General features: G+C 40.9%; 1 protein-coding gene across 1 annotated transcript in view; it reads right to left on the bottom strand.

Moving 5' to 3' along the window:
* The window catches only part of PPM1H (protein phosphatase, Mg2+/Mn2+ dependent 1H), a 130361-nt gene that overhangs the window by 24416 nt on the left and 82478 nt on the right, over positions 1 to 23467 (bottom strand). The window contains exons 5-6 of the mRNA XM_059847001.1: positions 16787 to 16871; positions 9679 to 9797 (exon numbers count right to left, since the gene is read on the bottom strand). Coding sequence (XP_059702984.1) covers positions 9679 to 9797; positions 16787 to 16871 — 204 coding nt within the window. The remainder of the gene's footprint in view (positions 1 to 9678; positions 9798 to 16786; positions 16872 to 23467) is intronic.

Raw genomic sequence — 23467 nt, 5'->3', positions numbered from 1 at the left:
GGGGAGTAGAAAAGGCAAGCTTGTGCCCGGCTAGATCTAGCTGCATTTTTTTCAGTTAACTTTGTTTCTTCTTTTCATTTCAAAAGAATTATGAAATGCTACTGCTGTCCAAAAATACTGAACTAGGCCTTGACATATGTACCACCCACAAAGTTACATTTGGACTCAGGATCAACATTTTGGAAAACCGGGCCAAATCGCACCAGGAGCCAAAAGAGATGTCAGAACAAAAGAACTAGGACTGACATGATGTTACTCATATGCTAACTGGAATCTGCTCTAAATGCACGGTGAAAAAATAACCAGGAGCTACTAAATGCACAACACAATCTACAGAAGTTTCTTAGAGTGCTGGGGTCATTCGTGCTTTTACACTCTTGAAATAAAAGATTAGCAAAGTTACCTGCATATTTCTGGGTCAGAACTTGAAAAACCAGTCATCTGTCATATGCAAATTTCAGAGCCGGAATCCAAAATAACATCTTACATGTGTTATGAGTTCTCCTGCCATATAAGCTGTTCTTAAAATTTGCCTTCTTAAAGCACATACAAATTCATGTAAGAGTAGAAGTTGATGACTAAAACCAAAATCCACATTACATTTTCTTTCGTGGCAAACTGTGTAAGGTTAACTGGTCACAAAAAGTACTGCATTGGCATCCCCAGGCACAACAGATGGTGTTGAAAACACAACCCACCCTGACCTGGAAGGTTCAGTTCTGTGCACGACAGGGGAATCCAGACTCTGTGCTCTGCTTTTTCATGGCACTTGGCTTTAGAAAGTTAGTCTGTGTTTCACATCTCTGCTTGTGATACCTAACAGCAAACTGAGAATTAAACCTAAGGAAGAGCAAAGAAAATCACCATCAAAGGGCTTTAGCTTGAAGCATAGAATACACCTACTTGTGGCAAGCAACCAAGAGAAAGTACTACTGCTTCATAAAAGTCCTAGTTCACACTGAGTACACGTCAAAAGGCACCTCTGAGACAGGTCTGTAGATTTTGTGTATTTCTAGCACTGATTTGCTACCATTCTAAAAACCACCAAACCTAGGGCCATCCATACACCTTTCCACCTGCCCCAACTCTCCTCCTCACCCAAAATAACCCAACTCACAACAAAACTACTCCAGCTATCCAAACAACTTCCTTCTCAAGCTCAAATTTCTTTGGTCATACCAACAGAAAATCACGTTTAATCTTTAAGCAACACAAAACTTGATAGAAACTCTTTCTTTCTTTTCCCCTCCCACACAAGTAATCGGTGGAATGGAGCTCACCCTTTGGGCAACAGAGCTTAAACCACCAGTCCAAAAGGAACTGTTCCTCTAAACTGTTGAACTACAGGCATCTAACTGGTGTAAGTGCATGCTTACTATCAAGAAGAAAAGATGTGTAGTGCAGGTTAGGCACAGAGCCACAGAAAATTGTACCATTTATGTCTCAACTCAGCCATAATCTTAAAAAATGTCCTTACACTTGTGCTTCTGCAGAGTCAGGATCTCTAAGTCCAGACAGCACTGTCTGATACTAAGTACCCTCTAGATAGGTTAGCTCTAATGATCAGTATCTCAGTATTTTTCCCCTATTGCTTGCCTGACACATAGTTTAATGAAAAAAATTACAATAAACAAAGATAATTAAGGCACACAAACTATAGCAATATTTGTTAAGAGAGAAGATGATGGCAAAGCCAAATGAAAGACCAATGCACATGGGCACAAAACAGTTTTTAGGGGAAGATCTACTTTAACCAAGATACTCTCATAGGCCTTCTTTCAAGTAAAGAGGAAAACATACAAGTTTTAAAACACTCATTATTCACAGAAAATTCAGAAGCACCTTCTTATGAACATGAAAGTTTATAATGCTTCATTTTGCAAATCCCAGTTCTGTCTACCAATCTACAAATTTAAAAAAAAAAAAAGTCTCAGCATGACTTGTACACATCTATGATCTCTGGCTTGGTCAAATCAGACTAATTCATGAGCCTTGAATCTTGAGGGAGCCTTCACTGCTGTGTACAGTCCTAAGAGTCTGCACTTTGGAGAGCACCAGCACCACATATTCCTGTGGAAGTAATTCCTAAGCAAAACAAACTATCCATTTTGGCTAAGCCCAGTTTAAAGACATGCACCAGAAAATTTTCAGGCACTTCTTGGAATGTGGCTGACTTTTTAGTCCATTCACCTCTATTGGAGCATTAAAAGAAAATGGTAGAAGAAAAGTCAGGGACAGGACTGTTAAGCATCTCAAGCATTTAGAGAGGTCCTTGCCCAAAAAAAGATAAATCAGGAAAAAAATGTAATGCAGGTATTTAAAAGGAGAGGCTGGGAGGGACAGAGCAAGAGTGTTACAATCGCTTTCATTCACTACTTGTGACCTGTTGAGCTTTCACTACTGAGTGACAAAACCTGTGTGCAGATACTGCAGCTGCACATCAAGCAGGTTCACCTTCTGCAACAGCCTCAGCAGGCCAAGCCTTTCTTTTTTGCCCTCAGTGAACTTGCTGCCTTGAGCACTTATTAAAATTTATTTCATTTCTTCTACTCTTAAAAGACAAACAGGAAGGTTTGTCAGCAATTTACTCTGGAGACAGAGGGGTAAGGGAAGTGGTCTGTTAACACTCTATGGGCCAAGTGCACTGCAGCACACTGTGATGGACAGAAAAACTATTTGTAAAATAGTATTTTCCTGTATTTCTTGTTAAAAGGTTGTGAGGCAGATGGGAGAAAGGCTACATGTTAAACTCACAGTGCCTGCTCCACACTTGCTAGCTGGGATCCTCTGAAAGCAAAGGAGATTGAGGTTGAGGAAGAATCACAAAGTAAATTCCTCTGGGAAAGATCTCTGCAGTGCAGGATGGATGAGATAGTGAGACACAGCAAGCAGAGACCTCACCATTCCACAGCAGTGTTGGAAACTCCTCCAAGGAGCAAGGGGCTTCCTCTCAGCCAGAAGCAGAGCCATAAATCAATCTTTGGTTACAAGGGAAAGAAAGATAACTTCTATGGACCCAGCTGAGGTTACATCAAATTTGTGCAGATGGGGAAGCCAGAGAAAGCATGAGTGTGGAAAGAGACTTCACTTTATCAAGAAGAAGGGGTGCTTTTGCTTGGATTTTCAGATTAAAGATTATGTCATTCCAGTTTAGTTTCCTTCTGACAAAATAGACTGGGATTCTTTTGTTTGCCCTTGCATATGCAGCACCTGATTCCACAGCAAGGCAAAGGCCAAGTAGAGATGCACTGCCATGCCGGGACAGGTCTTAGGTGCACGGCTTCCAGAAGGAGGTGCTCTTGCAGGACATGACTCACACCAACCTCATTCTTATCACTCTCAATGGGCCCCAGAGAAGTCATTTACACAGAGCTTTACCCCAGATTTAAGCTTTCTCTCTTGTTGCAGCAGTATTACTTTCCTTTTTCTGCTTTCTTCTGCCCCAAAGACTCTGGCTCAGCTCCTGTGGCATGTGCACACTTGGGGGAAAGAGCCATTCATCACCGTCAGGAGACGTGCTGTACACAGCAGGTCAGCTCTCACCTCCTGCTGCTCCTGCAGTGAGGGCTGCAAATCCTGAAAAGATGCATAACATGCACATTGCAAACAGCCATTCATCATCACAGAGCTGTGCCCCAGACACCCAGGCACAACCCAGCAAGCTGCTCTAGCTGTGTGCACCAAGGAGACACATGCCCCTCCACTCTCCACCACCTTGCAGCGAGAGACAAAGCACAGAAAGCTAGGCAGGTGACTGCAGATGATGGTTTCTGCTGCAAAAATGATGTCCTCTCTCTCCCCTCCAGAATGGCCCAGTGCTGCAAAGTGCCCCATAATCATTAAATTATGAAAATGTAAGTTGCTGGAAGGAAATTAATACCAGGCATGACTGGGGAAAAGGTTCTTGTGAAGTAATTATGAAATTAAAATTTGATCTCTCCCTGGCGACTGTACAAAGGATACAGCTGAGGTCTCAAACACAACAATACAGCCAGGTTTTCAGCAGAAGAAACGTAGAATGTTTCACTAGACAAAAAAGCTAAATTAAAAAAAAATGGGGGAAAGGATGACTTTTTGTAAATTACATGATTTTGGCTAAAAGGCGCAATCAAGCAGGTTAGAGCAGGGGGTTTGCAGACATCCAATTACTTCTTACAAGTTGGAATCAAGCTGTTAGGAAATGCAGCTTATCTGAATAAGACTAATAATGCTAAGCTAATTAGACCCACAGGCATTAGCCAGCAGATAAATTCAGGCCAAAAAGAGGGACACTGTCACTTTAAATACTGCCTTGGGATCGGCAGAAAAGCTAATGAGCAGTGTCAGTTGGGGCTGTTTTATTAGGTGGTTCTCTAGAGACTATAGCCTGAGGTTTCTGTAGCAGGGCTTCTGTGCTTGATTCAATAAATCAATTTATATTAAAGGAGGGTGCAGCACAGGTGCCAACTCCATAAAGCATTTTTGTGGCATTTCTCAATCTGCTCAAGCACTCCTTGGGCAGGCTACCTGAATGTGCTGTCAAAGGACATTGAGCCCAGCAATAAAGAGTAAGATAGCGGCCACATTGGCAATATTTGTTCAAATCAGCTCACACATTACCAAGCAAAACATGTACATTGGCTCTCACCAGGGTATTCTGGATCCCCAATAAGTGATTAATGACAGCCTGCTTTTTGTGAGCTGGAGTCTGAACCGCAGACGGCAAGGCGGGCTGCACAATGAAAGCGAAAGGCATCCATCCCAAACAAAATAAAACGGCATGAAAAGTGAAGTTGCTTTTTTAATCATGCTTAGAGGCTGAAAGACATTCCCTGTTGGAAAGAAAAGGGCGAGCGCAGGCAGGGCAGGCTGGCAGCTTTCCAGGCAGTGGACAATATTGACTCTAGAATAAAATAGGTTTTGCTTAGTGCTTGCCTCAGGGCACCAGCCTCCCTGCTTTGGAATAAATCATGCGGGCAGGCGATTCCCCAGCACGGTCTGACCCTCGGGCACTGACCCCATGTGCCACTGCAGCCCCTCACCAGACACATGGACACGGAGCTGGCAAGGGCTCCACTGCTGCTGCAAAGATGGCGCGCTCAGAGACTGTGCCCAATTCCCCTGCTCGCTGTCACCTTGAGCTTCAGCCCATGGTGTGTGGTGGGCACTATACTGTCTCAAACCATTTCTGACAGGGTGCAGCTCAGCCCTGCTGCTCAGCTCTGCCTCTCCTGGAGGGCAAAGGAAGCAACCAACAAATAGGTCAAAAACCATACTTGCTACCTAGGTCTCTTTTGCCATGCTATAATCAAGTCAAAAAGCTGAAGTTGTGATCTGGATACAAGCCTTTAAAGAACTGCGCTTCAATGCAAGCAGCAGTAAAGCCACTGTTTTTGTTCCAAGGAGGAGCAAAAAATCAATTTTGAAACCACTGAAGTTGATGCCAACTGGTAGTGCTTTCTGGATGCCTTTGGTTAAGCACAGTGCTGTATGGGTCCTCCAGCCCCACAGAAGGCTGGGAGGGGAACTTTGGAAGGAGCCACAGCGAAGGACACAGCCATTCAGAAATCCAAGTTTCAGAAGGTTCTAGGATATAGTCAAAGCAAAATTCCTCAAAATTGTTCACACTGGATGTACACGTGAAGGAAATCTGACCAACTGTGTCTTAGCTTTAAACAAAAGCCAGAGACAAAGAGCATTTATTCTGTGCAGTCCTTTAAAGGAGCAGCTGTCACCAGGCCTGCTGTTTTCCCCTCCCCATATTTCCACTTCAGGTTATTCACCCCACTTTTTAGCACTGGCCAGTCTCTGCTTACATGGCCTCTGAGTTTTTCCTGATGCTTCTATTGTCAAGACTTGTGAAAGCCACCAGGACACCTCTCTTCAATAAAAGTCTAACCTCTGCAAGGCATGGGCTTGGAAATTCCAGCCCAGAGACCCAGCTGTGAAAGACTCTCAGTAACACAGATATCTGCCCACAAATTACAGCTCGAGACAGCTCAAAAGCTTGTTCAGCAGGACACACTGCTCTTAAGATGCCTTGCCAGCTACACTACACGTTTTGCAATCGTTGTTCAACCACAACGCACGTGGGGCAAGGGTGCAGGAAGGGCAGCTCATGGTCAGCTCCCAGCAGTGCAGGATTTATTTTAGGTATATTTAATACAGCATGATTTCTCATTGCAATTGCCACTGCAAAGAAAGGAGCAAGGGTAGGCAAGCTGGAGCAAGAAGGGAAGGGCTGGTCTCAAAGCAGTTAGAGGCAGCTTGGGCTAGTGATGCGGTACACATTGCTGGATCAGTGGTTGTCCTAATGCTGTGGGGAAACTTGGCAGCTGTGCTCCCACTGTGGGCTGTAGGGACAAAGCCAGTGTGGAAACTTCACATGAAAAAAAAAAAAAGAAAGAAAAAATAAAGGGCCAAATACATTATAACAGACCCAAAGACAATAATCTTTTGTAATCCAAACAAGCTGGGCAAGCCAAGCCATTGTTGAGAATCTGAAAAGCTCTGGAGCAAAGGAGGAGGATAAAAATGAAGAAAAAAAAGTCATACAGCTTCTAATAGAAAACACAAAAAGTATACTGAATTGTAAAATAAAACAGTTTAGTTTCCTGAGGAAACACCAAAGGAGAGGGTGTTCTACATTCTCTCACTAAAGGATTACGTAATTAAATGTAAGAGTGGCTGTTTCTTCCTTATATCACTTGCACCTCTCTACATGTATGTGCAAATGTCAGGACACAGTGAGGTTAGTGACCAAAAAAAATTCAGACAATTGATCATCTGCATTGTATGAGATAAAAGTTCAGCAGCATTTTAGTGTATCAAGCTCTGGCTGGCCAAAGCACCATCTGACATTTTCTAGAAAAGGAATATATATGCTAATTTATTCTCCATGATAGATAGTGTCCTTAGAAACAAATGCAAAACAGACATGTCCTCGGCCCCTGTGTCCTGATGCATCAGTTGAATCCAGGAATAAGAAAGGGAAGAAAATAGAAGCAAAATCGTTGAAGTGGAAAACAGCCGCTAAGAAACCTCTGCCACCTCAAACTGTCACCTCTGACGGTCCACCAAACTGGAAATCTAATGTCTTGTCCACAATCACAACCATTAAAATTGACCCAGACTTTTACATAAACAGAAAAGGATTGCTTCTCCTCTGCCTAGGGGATCACTGCACACAATCCAATGGATACCAAACACCTTGGGCGAAACCTTGCAAAAAGAAATGGATCCTTTTTTAGAAGGGCTCTGTTTTACACAAATGTATGGCAATAGAGCAATTTCCTCATCATTTTATTATCCCGAGGCAACCAAACAAAGAGGTAATTGATGCACTAGTTGTGCAATATGGAGCAGTTGAACGATTCCAATTCTTTTATTAGGACAAAAATGTAGGCCCCATTTTTCACTTCCATCCAGAAGTCAAAAGGAACAGCAGGGAGAGGTAGCCTCACCACAGTCTCCACATGCTTCTGCTTGGCACAGGCCACCTTTTTCTGGGACAATACTGTGGTGAATTCAGACTTGAATTTTCAAGTCACAGTTCAAGCATTTATTCCAGAATAACTGCTTACAGCTAAGCATATTTGTACTGAACTGGTGACAATTTTTGCATTGACCATATTAGAATCTCTAACTGGATCAACGTGTGTCCTAGATTTCAGGAAATTCAGAAAAATCAAACGGAAAATAACTTTCTTGTCCTCCCTGCTATATGCTAAAGCTAAGAGAGTTCACAAACCAGTACTGAAAAGCAACGCATTGGATCAAATCTGCCAGTTTGACTTACCAAAGCTCTTCTACCTTATTCATTATTCTACATTTAGAATTTCTGTTCCTTTTTCTAATGCCAAACAGTATTAACTATACAATGACCATTTTGGATAAGATAAAGTGCTATGCATACATTCACAAGCGAGGTAGCAATATACAGAATTATCTCTTCACTTAACTTTTAAACTGTCTATTGCTGTACAAATCTCAACATTCTGCTGGTGATTTGGACTGGAAAAACTACTGTAGTAAGCAAAGCTTGAACTGAGTTTTTTTGAATTTTCAACTTGGAACCTCTAGTGTGCATAAATAGCTATATTTTCCTCTTCATGCTTTACTTTGTATTTATCAATACCGAATTTGATCACTGTAATGCCCATCTGCGTTAATCACTTAATTCTTTGTAGTACCTCATGGTCATTCTTGTTTAATAGGAAAAGAGCTGTGGTGCCACCTGCCAGTGCTGCAACTTCAACCATTCCAACCTCATTTCCTTTCCAGACCACTAATCAATCAGGGAAATGCAAAACAACTCCCATGAACCTGAAGAAACCCTCTTTGCTTTCCAGCCATGATGACAGAAATCTGTTCTTGCCCTCTTCTCAGGAAGTTCCTGGCCTATGATACTTCTGTAGCTCTCCCCCACATGTTTTTCCTCCCAACTGGCATGTCACATCTTGAAAAAGAGCTTTTGGAAGTCTACATGAAACCATTCTTTATTGGTGTCTCCAGAGACATCTGGGAGCTTAACAAAAAACCCCCTCCTTCTGCAGAAATTGGGAGACTGTCTCATGATCTTCCAAATGTTTTGCTAAGTCCTCAGTTGATCCAATGTTCTCATTCTGTTCCTATTCTTTTGCTCATGCCTGTAGCCTTTTTAAAATGTGAAGTCATCATTCTCAGGGTGAAACTGCATATTCTGCTAGCAGCTGTTCAAGATGACAGACAATGATGGTTATTCTCGGATTTACATGTTCTGCACAAACACTTCAGATTATATTAAACTTAGATCATTATTCTGCCATTAAAACATAATTATATTCCATAACATATTATGGTCCATAAATCATGGAACAAAGCAAAAGTTATGTAGAGCTGTACTTGTATGTGAGCATCCAGGCTTCCAAACCTAAAACAGGCTTTCTTTTTAACCCCTCCGTCCTTTTTCTTCCTGAAAGGACATTTACTACAAACACTAAAACACAAATGTCACAGAAATGAAGACCATTTGCATATCTTGGGCTTTTACCTTTATAGGTCATGCACAGAACTCACAACAGCAAAGATTAGGGCTTCTCCAAGGAGCCTCTTGAACCAAGAAAAAACAATGAAGACATTTAGCCAGGAACAAAAAAACGCACATAATTCTTTCTGTCTTCATTTCTTTAAATCCATGCTGTTCATTCAAGCCTTTTCATTTTAGGCTGGTTGTATTCAGATAGGCCCATGTCTAAAACAAATCCTCAAGGGATATCCAAACCAAGGGCCAGCTGCAGCGGAGTAGGGGAGGCAGCTCCTCCCTTCTGCAAACTTTCCTCGGCATGTAAGGCATGATGGCCCAACGTCTTAGCTTAAAAGATGAATGTCTGACCCACTCATCCAGAATTTATAAAAATCTATGTCCAAGATAGGAAAATTGTTTTGCTTTCAGAAAGATTCCCCTAGCAGACCTTTGCCTTTATATGCTTTCTCTGCTTTGAGCGCTCCCGCACTACAATGAACTCTCTGGAGGGAGGTCCACTTATTTACAACATTATCTTCTGGAAGATACACCTGAAAGAAGGAAATGCCTTTTCTTTTAGTACACAGGCGTACACCTCCATGTTTGATGCAGTTTACACTAATCAAAGATAGGTACAAAGCAGGCATTGGCTGGGGGAGAAGGCTGACCCCATGCTGAGAGGGACACATTCTTACCAGCCAGTCATGTTGAAGTCACGGTACAGCATCCTCTTTCCAACTTCCTTGCGCTGCACCCTCCGTGGAAACTCTAGATGTGTGAATTCATTTCCCAGCAAGTGAGGCTGCATGTAAGCCTGTGGGCAGAAATCAAACCACAGATACCACATAAAACAAGACATCATCTATTTTTAATGAGCTAGTATTACAATCCCTTCCTGGTCCCTTCCTACACAAATTCCACCCACTCATCTACCCTTCTTTTAAAATCAGGATGATGATGTGGTCCATTTCAGCAAACAATGCACATACACAATTTCTGCCCTAGCCTGATATCCAGCAGCAAACTTATGCAGCCATAGAAGTTCTCTTGCCCTCAAAATCCTTTATTTCTTCTCCCTGCTTCTCAAGATTTGGGATTTCTAAACTAAACTTCATCCATTGACTCTGAAGGAGTCTGCAGAGCTTTGTAAAACAGAACACATGCCCTTTTGTAAGTCAGCGAGAGAGAAAGGAATGATCAAATACGAAGCCATGGAGAGACCTGACGGGGTGACTGTGCAGTGAAGCTCAAGCTTTTTGACTCCCAGTTCAGCTATGCCAACAACACAGAAAACCTAACATTGCTACCACATTTTAATTGTCACCACCTTGAGAAAAATGCACCCCATCATACGACACTGCAAATAAACACAAGCTACAAAGCAGTTTATTTTCTTGTTTTTGAAAAACTACATCCTTCATACAAAACAGACTTTAAGAAAAGCAGCAGCAGTTTTGTGTCACAACTGCAACTAAGGCCTTTGATGGTTTTAATGCTCAAATGCTGCTCATGTCCTTTGTGTTGCACTGCTCTGCAGATGTTGGGAGGCCTCTCTGCCAGAGTTGTGCCTTTGACTCATGCTCTCCAAAGCTGACCATAGCCGAGAGCATCACGAGGCTCTTTGTCCACAGTGTAAATTTTTTGATTGAATTTATACACAGATCACTTGACATGATAGGTTAATCCTAAACATACTCTATTTCTTCTTTCTGACATAAATCTCACCCCTTTTTCTTTAGTACTCAAATAAACAAGCCTTTCTCTCTTCCTCCGCAAAGCTGCATTGTGAGCAAGCTCTTATGAAAGACACAGTCAAATTGGCTAGGGAACTGAAAAAAAGTTGCATTTCTTAACCTTTTTGCAGATAACTCTTTCTCCTTATCCAGCCAGTTAAGGCAATAAAGCCTGTCTTATCTTCAGCAGCAGCTGCCATCAAGGGAGATGAAACGAGCTGGGGTTTAGTTTGTGTATATGTCATAAATCTAGTGCTCATCAAAGGTAAGCAGCAGGAAGCACTGGAAGCCCTTATTGATCTACCTGGCATCTGTCATGCAGATAGTTCACAATAAAATATTTCCTGCATTTAAGAGTTGAGCCTGCTCCCACTCAATTTAATAGGAGCTCTATCAGGCTCAGCACATCACAGCACTACCCTTCTATCAGCTTGTCCCTGTTCCCATCACCAGACATCCTTCCATCCTTGGCTGGAACAGGACTGAGAAAGGTTGCTGTGTGTAGCCAACAAGATTGGATTCTGCTTTCAAGAGGTGGCTTTCAAGCACACAAGCGATCTTGCCATCACAATCCCTTCCTGGAACAGGAACTCCAAATTCTCTCTGTGTACAGTTAAGGGAATGACATTTTTTTTCCTTCAGTCTACAGTCAGTCAAGGTCCCCTTCTCCACCCAAACACTGTTGTCAAGAGCCCTCTAATTGGATCCGTCTCCTCATTACAGAAATAGTTGAGAAGCACTAGTGACTTTTGAGAGGTTCAGCAGTATTAGTCCACATGAGACCTTTCATACTTCCAGAACTCTGGAAGTATGAAAATGAACTTTTTTATTTAAAAGTACATGTAAGCTTTTTATTTCATTTATTTTCATTCCAGTTGCAAAAAAATTGGAAAAATCCTAATGGTTTGATGCATCGCATATGAACAATATTTTTTCTTTGTATGATAACAAAGAGCTGGATTGGTTTTGGTATTTTTAAAGTTTCTTCTGGTCTATGACATTGTAAACAATGAAGTCAGTCTGCATTCAAAGTTAAATTAGGTTCACTTTTAAAAATGCACAGCCTATCTTGATTAAAACATTACAAACCACTACCAGCTAAATACTGTCACCTGCCTACAAAACAAGGTCATACTTAAAAAACCATCACACCTGATATCAAAATGAAGTTATCTAACCTTCAGAGTGTGAGATTACTAGTCTGAATAAGAGGTTCAAAAGAAAAACATTACAGGCTTTTAGCTTTTTTTTCACTTAAAACCAAGAATTTTCCTTAATGAAAAGGTAAAGCAACCAGGAGAGACTGCATTGCATAAAGATTTACTCAGATGGAAAGTCTGAGGTCATAACTGAAATAAGATTAATAAAGCTGGCACAGTTACCAGTGGACTGCTAATGTTCAAATAAGACTTCTCTTCTGCAGCCAAGCCTCAATGCTTGATTTACAATCCAGGGATCTTAACTTGATTCTAATATTTTTGGCATCAGTGAAACAGAGGGAAAAGAGCAATTTGGAAGCTTCTGGTGTCTGTGATCTGAATTCTTATGTGAAGAAATGGGGATTTTTGTTGTGCTTTGCTTTATTTATTTAATTTTCCATATTTTTTACCATTTTTAAACTGTTAATTTTGATGCTTCACTGCTAATTCTACAGAGAGAAGAATGTTCTACTACCAAACTCAGTTGCAACTTCTGGTTTGGTTTATTGAGAACTGTTCTCCATGAACAAGGCAGGACTCTTCTCCCCACCTCAACAAAACCATGCTGGGCAGCAGAACAAGAAAATAAACAAAAAGCAACACTTTAAAAATCTACAGATCTTTCAAACAGATATACAAGCAGAACCATTAAATCCCCTCAAGGATCAAACAACAAAAAGAAAAAGATAACTGAACAAACTACCAGAATTTCACCTGTGATGACACAACATACTATTTTTCAATTTGTTTAGTCTCAATTTGCAAGAACCTCAGATCAGAAACACCACTCAGAGAACCTGAAATTTAACAAACAGTGTGGCTATCAAACACTTCCTATATCCTTATGACGTATTTTCAGACAACATTGTTATTCTGTGTTATGGAACTGGAACATTTGTCATATTTTCTCTTTCAGAAGCTGTTAGAGCTTTTTGGCATAAATCTGGCATAGTCTGCATTGTGTGTTTTTGGTACTCTGCCATTTTATGGTGTGTTTTGTGGCTGGATGTATTGCATTCAAAATTAGTTGTTTAAAATGAAGTTCAGTCAAAGAAGTATTAGTCATGGTTGTTTAAAAAGAGCATTTATTTCCTGCTGTGTTTCCTGGTGATTAGAAAAGCAAACATGAAATTACGATAAACCTAGACTTACACACTAGCATGCCAGTTAATTAGGTGGCAGGAAACACTGCATGTATCTTATCTGCAACTCAGTAAGGCCTGCCACTGCCTTTTCCACTCCTTCAGCAGGCACTGCCCTGCAAAGTCATTGGCACTAGTGGTTTCACTGCATTCTGTGCTATTTTCAGATTTGCTGCTTTCCCCTACACCAGCTATTATCTTACAACTTTATACTTTTATTATATCATGCCCTTTTCTCCAAAGGAATATTCTATATATGGGACTACTGCTCACAACAGCATGCACAGCCCAATGCACCCAGAAGTTTTGCAAACAACTCAGCCATTGATTGGCCTCTCATCTTGTGAAAGGCCAGGAGCCCTCCCATGGGACACACCTCTTTCACCACAGCATCATCCACTGTGTCAGACAGCTGAAGTAATCCTATGCTGGGTGATACAGGGAGCCAAAAACTGTAAGAGAATTACATCTTGACTGACTTGCAATTGAAGTGCTGACTGGACATTTAGGAGATCTAGGTTCATTTCCTCTTCAGGCTCAGGTTCTGCAGGCATCCTTCAGGAGGTGAATATTAGTGTCACTTTTATCCTCACCTGAGCAACAAAATAAGAATAGATCCCCTCTGAGCCCATGACTACCTGGGCTCATGAACTTTTGCTTGAATGGCGGCAAACACGAAGAGCACCCATAGTCACTGTCACTGGTGGCCTCCCAGTCTCTACTAGCAGTGACACCTGCACTGGTAGAAGTGGTGTACCATTTCTGGTGAACTTCAGAGGGGCTGTTTGGCTGCACACATGAAGATGCTACAAACACCACACTGACCTCACATGACATACTGAAAGTGTAAACTTCAGTAACTAATAGAAATACACCCATCTGCAGTACACTCAATTCACCATTTATTTTAAACACATTTTCCAAGGGAATAAGTAACAAAATCTCTCCTATTTACTGCTGCAATTTAGACTATCATGACTGAAATTAATAGTCTCAGAAGATGAAAGAAAACTTGCTTCTGGCTGTCACTGCCTCCACAACTCCTGAATGTACCAGAGTAGTTCCCAGTAAATACTGGATTTTTTTTTCCTTCACGATACACTGATACAGGAAGTCAGGACATTTCCCAAGTAATGCGTGGAGGTCTCCTGCTACAGTGCTAAAAACAAAAAAGACACAAATTCAGAAGAAAAGGAGGCTTTTGAATGGCCATGAGTGGAAGGGAAGCAACATGGTGCACTGAACATCTACAGAAACAGAAGGATCAAGGGAATACTGGTGCAAAGCTTTCACACTTTACATTTTAAGAAGTGCTCTCTGACTGAACGATTGCCTTCTGCAATACTCTCACAAGCTGCCTGACAGAGAAGTCTGTCTCTGTCATATAGCCAGCCTGAAGTCTGCAGCTGGATGCTGCCCCACCACTGCCCTCCTATGGAGTGATGACCCGGCTCAGAGCTGCTTCAAAGTCAGAACGAATGGATAGTCAACTTGTTCTTTTCAGGTATCCATGGCAGAGGCCTACTGCCAAGGTAATTCTTGGATGCATGGCCATAAACTTGCCAGGACAGGGAAAACATTTGCTTCCCTCCCCTCTTAGTTACTCAATCAGTATTAGCTGAAGCACAGTTTGGTCTGAGACTCAATTGGAGGACTTCATAAAAGATACTCACATGACCCAAACAACTCATTCTCCCATGGAATATCTTTCCACACAGAAATTAAGGCTCAGAAAAGAGGGCCTAAAAGAACTTCCTGTGTGACTGAAGGAATCAACAGGCACTAAATTTAGGCAGATGGAAGCTCCTTCATTCTGACAGCACCAAAAGTGTCTGCTGCACAGGGAACAGCCTGCAGGCTGTAAATCTATACCCTCCCTTTGCTTGTACAGTAATTTCCTCATAATGAACAGGATCTCTGCATTTACCAAGTAAAATATTAATGCTAAAGTGATTAAGGGATTTTCTTCCTATCATGCAGGAAGAATATATTTGAAGCACAACATATTTGAAACAAAGAAACTCAGCTTTAACTGCAATAAGAAAATAGACTCAAAGTAAGTAACTTTCAGACAGAACAAGAGACGAGAGATGTTGATGGTAGAATAACAGAACCTGGGGACAGACAAGTGATAAGAGGAATTATTTGGGATCCAATTAGCAAGAGAGATGCAAACTTGGGAGTGTAATGCTTCTACCAACTTCGCAAGAAGTTTGGACTAATCTTTTTATTTTTCTTTTTTTTAAACACAAGAGTAAAAATCTTACTTAGGGAATGTTGTGTCTGAAATTCTCTGTAATTTTGTTTCACGCTCTTGCTGTCTTGCATGTATTCTCTTTGAACATGATACCCATAGACCTGGCATATTTGTTACATACAGAATTAAAATAGACAAACAAAGGTAAAGGAATTTTCCACAGGAAACAGCAGAAACGCTCTTCAGATCAGCTACTGGTTTCAAATTTAAGCCAGAAAGGACATCAAAAGAGAAAACAAAAACCCTTGTAGGCAATGTTTTATCTCATATTTCCTACAGAAGTAGCAGACTCCCTAGATGCTAAAGATACCTTTTATTTTAGAGGCAAACAAATTATTTGAAATGTAACTGAACTGTAAATATTTATTAGGCCTCTTTTCCATTTGGTTCTCTGAATATGAATAGTCCCAAAGCAGTATTTCCTCTGAAATTTTCAGCTTCAAGCCAATGAATCTGACTGAAAAAAAATTAAATGTGACAATTGAGGAAACATAATTTTTTCTTTAATACCACCTTTCAAACACTAGTGGCATTTCATCTAGTGACAAACCACAGTGAAAAATTAGGCTGAAAACAGAAAACACCTTAAGACCTGGGAACATCACTAACCTTGGCCTGTCCACTTGAGTCAGGCAAGGCTGAGAGTGACCCTGCCTTGGCTGAAGCTTAAATTTCTAAAAGAAACAGAAGAAGCACAAAGGAAATCTCTCAGCCACATTAGAAATTACATTCTGACAAACAACTAATTGACTTCAACCAACTGATCTGTCCATCGAAGAAAACCTTAAGAAGTAACAGGATGGTTTGTATGAAAAATAACACCATACATTTTGACTTATATTCCTCAGCCAACACAGCTTGGTCTATAAAGCATCCCATGTGTCCCCAACTAGTCACCCTGTCCCAACTTTATGGGTGCTGCTACAGTAAATAAAATTAGTCTTTGATCACCCATCCTATCCTGCAGCTACTAATGTTCACTGAGATCACCTCTAAGTTGGATATATTTCTCCTGATGGAGATACTACTGGCATACTGTTAGAGTAAATGTATCGAACTCTGCAATATCACTCACATACAAAGAGCAGTCTGTGCTATTTTATACTGACACAGCAAGCACTGGGATGGACTGAAATACATCTGTGGCTCATTAACTCTGTGTCTGAGCTCTCAAAATCCAACACCAGTGTGCTGTTGAAGGGTGTGCAGCTGAAATATGTACACAAGCACAGGCAACACTAATCGATGGCCTTTGCCAAAGAGGTAATACTCCTTTCAATGAGATTTGCACCACCAGGATTTTCTCCACATTTGCTGATGGCTTAAAGACATACATGATCAGTCACTGATGTTCAGTGGACACATCATCCATCACTGAGCCACAGCAACTGAGCACCATTTCTCTAAGCCTTTGATATTATTGGGCAATGCTTGTCATCAGCAGCACCTGATTTGGTCCTCAGGTCTCTTACCAGATACTGAAGTCGCTGGCGTTCAGTCTCTGGAGTGAATTCTGAAGACATTGGAATGACTTCACCATTTCGGATTATTATAGCTCTGTAAAAGTAATAAAACATTACATCAGGACAGAAAAAAATAAAAAAGCAAAAAACCCCCAGAAAACCACAGGGTACAGTCACACTTTTATTCTCTTCAGAATTAGTCATATGAAGCCATTTCTTTTCTACTGAGGTTGTCAGCAGAACAGGATAATTCCTGCCCTGCATCCTTTAGGCTGGGTAACAAAGTATACTTGTATAAGCTGAGTTCATTTTAGAGCTCACAAAAACATCCAAGCAACAAAGGCAAGAGTTATTTCAATTGATGTCTACAGGGTATCTTTATTAAGTGAAATGCAGACACCCAGAGGAGATGCTGCAGAATCACTGATTGTCTAACAACTCTTTGCAGGTTTTAATACCAGTTGTGGCTGACACTGTCTAAACTACTGGCTTCAAATGACTCATCCAAGCACTTTCCAATCATTAATTGGTCATATGTCATGTCAGAACATTTCTACTCCAACATTAAATGGAAATAGCAAAGCAAATCCTATTTAGCACAAATTTAACTAGTTAGCTGCTGAAAGATGGCAGGTAATGGTATGACTCTAGATTAGACAGGAGATTTCATACAGAGTTCTGCAAATCACAGAGAGAAACTTTTCTCAAAGACCTGCCTGTTGCCTCTTAACAATCTGATATGCTGCACACAAAATCTGGTCCAGTCTTTCCTTGGTTTAATGCCACTGGCTGGAAGACAAGTCACAGGAGGGAAGACTTTACCCATATTTTTACTACATTCTGCATTCATGTGTTCATTCACAAAACTATGTTCCTTTATCTTTCCATTATTTAGGCAGCTCTGTAATTAGAGCAATGCCTGGCACTTTTGATAAACTATATATCATCCCAAAGACTTTAATGCCTGTTGTGGAACTGTTCTCAGATTAATTCAGTGTTTGGATAACAGCTCTCCTCTTGAATTTAGACGGAATTTGGTGTAGTGAAAAGAAGTATTTGCCATTTGGATTCCAGTTTCTCTATGTTTTAAATGTTCCCATTTCTGTTATATTTTCACCCCACTGATGTCCTATATATGAGCTAGCTTACCTCCCTTGATCATCTGATTGATTTGCTGTCACTGCCTCTATGCCAGGTGTTCTGATGCCACTGGAGTGCAACCAACAAATATGGTAGGCACACAAAGACTGAAAACTTAAACTTCTAAATTCAAAACACAGGCATCTTGAGAAAACCAACTCAGGTACAAACCTGAATTTCTAAAATTAGTGGCACTGGACAGATTTCCAAGTCTTGTGGATTGGTCACTGGACTAAAATTGTCTCCAAATTGTCACCTACTACTGCTAATATGCAAAAGGCAGCAGCATTATCTATGAGTAAATGAACTGTTCACATTCCTGAGATTCATGTGAGAAAGAGCAGACAGGTTCAGGATGGTATGACAATGGCAGATGTGTGAAGAAGCTCTGGCAATGACAGGAAAACGGCTTTGCTTTGAAAGGTAACAAATTTACTGCTCTTGAACTTCACTTCTTACTGCTCTTCACTTCCCTGCAAATAATCCTGTGTAGAAATTAGAGGTGGGAAGAGTGCAGCCTACATACTGAAGGTTCCCACTGGCCCTTAATTAAAACCAATATTGTGTACTTGGGACAGACACAGTAGTTGCAACTCTTTAATTTCCTAAAAATATTTGTGCATAATTTTTGACAGATTTTTTTCCCCTCCTTTAGGGAATCTGACTACAGACTTACAAAAATGCCTATCCAATCAAAAATAATAAAAGTTTGCTGAAAATTTTTATTTTGCATTTCTGAGACAGTCATTTAAATATAAATTAAGAACTCTAACACCTCTCTCCTGCAACAACACTTTTGCTTTTATTTTTGCAGTTCCTAAGGTATTCAGCTTTGAACGAGATTAATTTACTCAGACAGTGAACATTTTATATAACTTTTTAATATGTTATTTGATTCACTTGAGTAGGCCTCCACTTAAGGGGTCTGTAGGTTTAGTACAGAGTATGTACTCTGGCAATAGTCTAGACTAGACTGATGAAAGAAGCTGATCAGACTCTAAACCAAATTTTACACACTGGTATAAGCAAGTCATAAGGGATTTTCTGATCTTTTGCTTGTCTGAAAGGGCTAATATAAAACCACACATTGATATAACTCCTAGTACATCAGGCTAATTTTCTAATTATTCTTTGCTTCCCCTTTAATCACCATTTCACAGGAAATCCATATTTTAAAGACCACTCAGACCAGTCTGGGGTTCACCTTTTTCTTTGTGCACATTGACATGCTTCGTATATATTTTGATAGCTGTCATTCTCACTTCTATGGGTAGAATTGGGCCCTGAGGGACTCACATCATATAAAAAGCAATTCAGAGGCGAGTGGGTCAACCTTTCATAGCTCAACTTATTTTCACCAGAATTGGCAGCCACCTGGGATGAAAAGCACAACCCAGCACACACACACAAAAAAAATCTTCAGAGGGGGAGGAATTAAAGCAATACTGTTGATACACTGTAAAAGAGAGTTTTATGATTTTCATTAATGTTTTCAGCAGTTGGACTTTATTCAACTTGCAAGTTACAGCTGTTCAAAAGAGTCAAATGATTTGATCTGAGGAACGAGACAGCTCTAGATATGAGTAAAGGGAGGGACACAGACATATACGTGCAAGGCACTGGTCCAAATTCAACTAAGGTGAGCTTATAAGCCCATACTGGGCTCTTCACCTTTCTGCACTAACTGCTTAGCTGTTTCATGACAGCAAAGTGTTTTTCTGATGGCTCAAGTGACAAAAAGGGACACATTTGTTGGCTGTCTCACTGAGGAGACTGGGTGCAAAAGCCTGGCCTGGGAGCCACCCTGCTCAGTGGGATTTTCCCCTGTGATTGAAAAGGTGCCAAATAAGGCCCTAATTGGGTTTGGAGACTGACATGCCCTTTCCATGACCTTGCAGTGACAGAGCTGCCAAGCAGCAACTGAAGGCTTTTTCCACCGAGCAACCTCCAGAGCCCTGAATTCAATAGCCCAGAGTCAATAACTGCTCACGAGGAAGGAGCCTGGCTGATGCAGCAGCTGCAAACAGCTCCAGCAACTGCTTTTAGAGACCCACTCTATATGGTCCTGCAGGACAATTAATTTTGACTTTACACTTCCTAATGGCCTAAGCAGCAACATAGTGTTACATGAGCATTACTGCTTCTGCCATGCATGAAACACTCATGTATGTAAGGAAATAGGGTTCTGAAAGCATTTAACTCCCCATGCATTGAGGATATATGAATGTATTGTTTTATGACAGAATACAGCTGTCCTATTAAACTGTCAGAAATAACTACATAGGAAGCAAGAACTCCTTGAATAGATGCCGTGCCCAGACAGCATCTGATTTTGCCATGTTTAACAGTGACATTTTAATTTCCACCACACTGGTGAAACACATTATAGCAGAGCCACAGGGCGAGCCTGCCACAGGCAGATGGATGATTCATGTTTGCAGAGAAACAAGTACGTATGTCAACACTAACTGAACATTCTCTGATGACAAGGTTGCTTCAGACCCACACCAATCATTAATTTATATCACCAATGAAATAGTAATTAAAAAAACAAAAGCTTTTTTTGGCAGGATTGGCAATCAGGAGTCACAGATCTGCAGCCTCCTCAGTGCATTGCCCGAAATGCTCTGATGCCCTCTCCACACAGCATCATCTACAGTAAGAAACTGCTCTGAAGTCTTGAGGCCACAGAGGCCAGAAAGTCACTTATTCTGATCTCTTCTAAAAACACACTAGATTTCCCTGAGTCCTTTCCTCTCTTTTGAACCCTAACTCCCCACCCTTAGGAACTATAGGATTGTACCTGCCATTGCATTTCACGTGCTCTGCATGACAATGAAAGTATGTTCACTACTCCAGAGCTGGGATATTCACAGTAAACAGGAATATTCTGGAGAAAAATCTCCCCCAAACACAGCTGAAGTAACCTAAAATGGAAGAAACAACAATCTGATTTTGCATCTCTTCTGGCCTCTTGAGTTCTTCTGCTCCAGAGAGAAGCCACACCGTGAATAGGTAAATGGAGAGCAAGAGATGTGCCAGTGGCTCAATGCACAAGGCAGGACCAGCAGTCATGGCAAATCCTACAGCTGTCTATGTCTGCTCAGTCACAGGCAAATGATAAGAAACACCGGGAGCTTAAAAGGCTGCATGTGCATCTGCAGAAAACAGTGTATTTATCTTTTGGATTAACATGACTCTGTAGTCCATAATGATCACCTAAATTCACATAGAACATTAAGTATATGGTTATTTTCTATATTCAGATTCAATACTTAGAAATCGTATTTGATGCCTTAGTACACATTTGATTTAAAATACATGGAGAATGAAGTAAGAACAGGATAAAAATTTGCCACTGTGCTGTACTGCTGCTGTGATGCTCAGGATGTAGTAACAACACTGGTGTAAGAAAAATATTGATATATCAATTGCTTTTGCATTTTTAATATGGCCAACAACCACCACCTCCCCTTGAATCAAGCAGGACTTTGGGTTTGCTTGTTTTTTCTTTTGTGGAAAACACAATCAGCTGAAAATTGCACAGCATCCTTTCTATGTTTCTTATGAGAAACAAATAGAGGAAACACAAACATTTTAGAGGAAGCTCTGTTGAGTTACTCTCATTTCATCATACAGAGAAAGCAACACTTTAGTGAACAAGGTCAAGAGTGTAATTCCACTGCTGTCACAGGTCTATTGGGATTCCGCTTTTCAAAACAAAAAGACATCTCCAACTGTTAGGAGTATTTAGGGGACACCCTGATTCCATTACACACTTTTCCAGGCAAAAATTATTTGAAACGCAACATTAAACTGCACATTTCTGCAACACAGGATAAAAATCTGGTAAAGGTGACAGACAAAGACCATTCAGAAAACCCTTTTTGACAGTGTATATCAATTCCCAGCCACAGGGAGGCCACATCCATTTTGTCAAAAGGTGTTAAGCATGTGGATTCAGTACAGATGAAGCAAAAGTGTCTGGCCTGTCTGCAAAGGTATTAGAAATGTGTCAGTGAAAAAGAAAGAGGGATTAAACTGAGTGAAAGAATAAGGCAGGGTTTTATTATATTCAAAGGGGAACTAAGCAGTAGATTTTAATTAGGTGTGTCACAAGATAGCTGTGGAAAAAAGAAAGTAAATCCTAGAACTGTGAAATCAGTCTATGTGGGTACTTGTTTATTTTGGTAACTAAATGCATATACTTAAATAATCCAGAGAAGATCAATGCTAATGGTTGCTAAGCTTCAAAGCAGCTGTGCTTTAAAAAATTTCTTTACCTTTTCTTATTTGCTAAGAAGTGAAAGACAATGGCTAAAAAACAATTGAGAAATGTTTTTTTTCTTCTTCAAATGAAGTACTGGAACTTACTGCCATTATGATTACTGATGACTTTTAATACATTCAGCACTGGCACCTTGGTTTTACTTCTTCAAACTGAATTACTCTCACTTAGTCCCACTGAGACCCATTTCTCAATGTTTCTTTGGAAACCAGGTGTACAAACACCTCACTGCACTGGCAATAAGTACGGAACTGATCTCATATTCCATCCCATGTATTCACTAACAGCGTGGAAGTATAGTGCAAAGCCTTTAAACTATTTCCTTAATTTTATGAATTAAGGCAGGCTGGGGATAGTGGAACAAACTATTATGTAACATTTAGCTGGCAATAGAAGAGGTTCCAATGATGACATATCCATCACTATAAAACTCAGGTGGAAGCAGCAACCCTCAGCAATACCAATGGAAAAAACACCCTCCCTGCCTCCCACCCGTAATACTTAAGATAATGCCCCAACTCTTACTTGGCACCACTATCAAGAAGAAAACAAGCAACAAACCAGGGAAGGAGTAGAGCCAGTGAACATAGTCTCTGTCCTCATTTTCTATTTACTGCCACTCAACAGTCGTGCCACCCTGATTTCTTCAAATTTTTCAGCACAAACATGAGCCTGTTCACAGAAAGGTTGTGACAGGATAGGAACCCTGGATCATTTTTCTTTCAGCCAAACAAAGCTGTTAAGCGGGAGTAGACTCTCCCTGCTTGTGGCTCTTCCCGTGACAATGTAGTTTCATGTTACACTGTGGGTTATAGCAGGCTGCTCAGACACTTTCATTCATCACTTGGGGGAACTTCAGCTCCCTCAAGCCAATAAAAGGTGTGAGAACTTGCCTTGGTGAAGTGTTGCAAAAGTAATTTCCTACAGGAGCGTGCTCTGGCATTTCCTGCTAGAACAATGAAGATCACTCCCAAACTTCTGCTAAGGCTTTTTGCAGACTGCCAGCCACCCCAGCTGCTCCAAGGATTAGTATCTCAGCAGCACAACTGCCAAGCACAGCCCTTGCTCCACCAGGACTCTCTCTAGTCATTCCCAAGAATTTCACTCAAGGTCCTTTCTTCACGTCTTTGCCACAGCATGGAGCCAAGCATGCCATACCTCTCCTGTGGCAAGATGAGAACCTCCTCCTGCCTTTGAAAACAAGCAGAAAAAGAAATTATGTAATCCAGTCCCTGCAAACACCCCCTGAAAGTAGGCTTTCA

The sequence above is a fragment of the Haemorhous mexicanus genome, chromosome 5, assembly GCF_027477595.1.
Source record: "Haemorhous mexicanus isolate bHaeMex1 chromosome 5, bHaeMex1.pri, whole genome shotgun sequence".
Taxonomy (NCBI): Eukaryota; Metazoa; Chordata; class Aves; order Passeriformes; family Fringillidae; genus Haemorhous; species Haemorhous mexicanus.
This window is presented reverse-complemented; position numbering and strand designations above follow the sequence as displayed.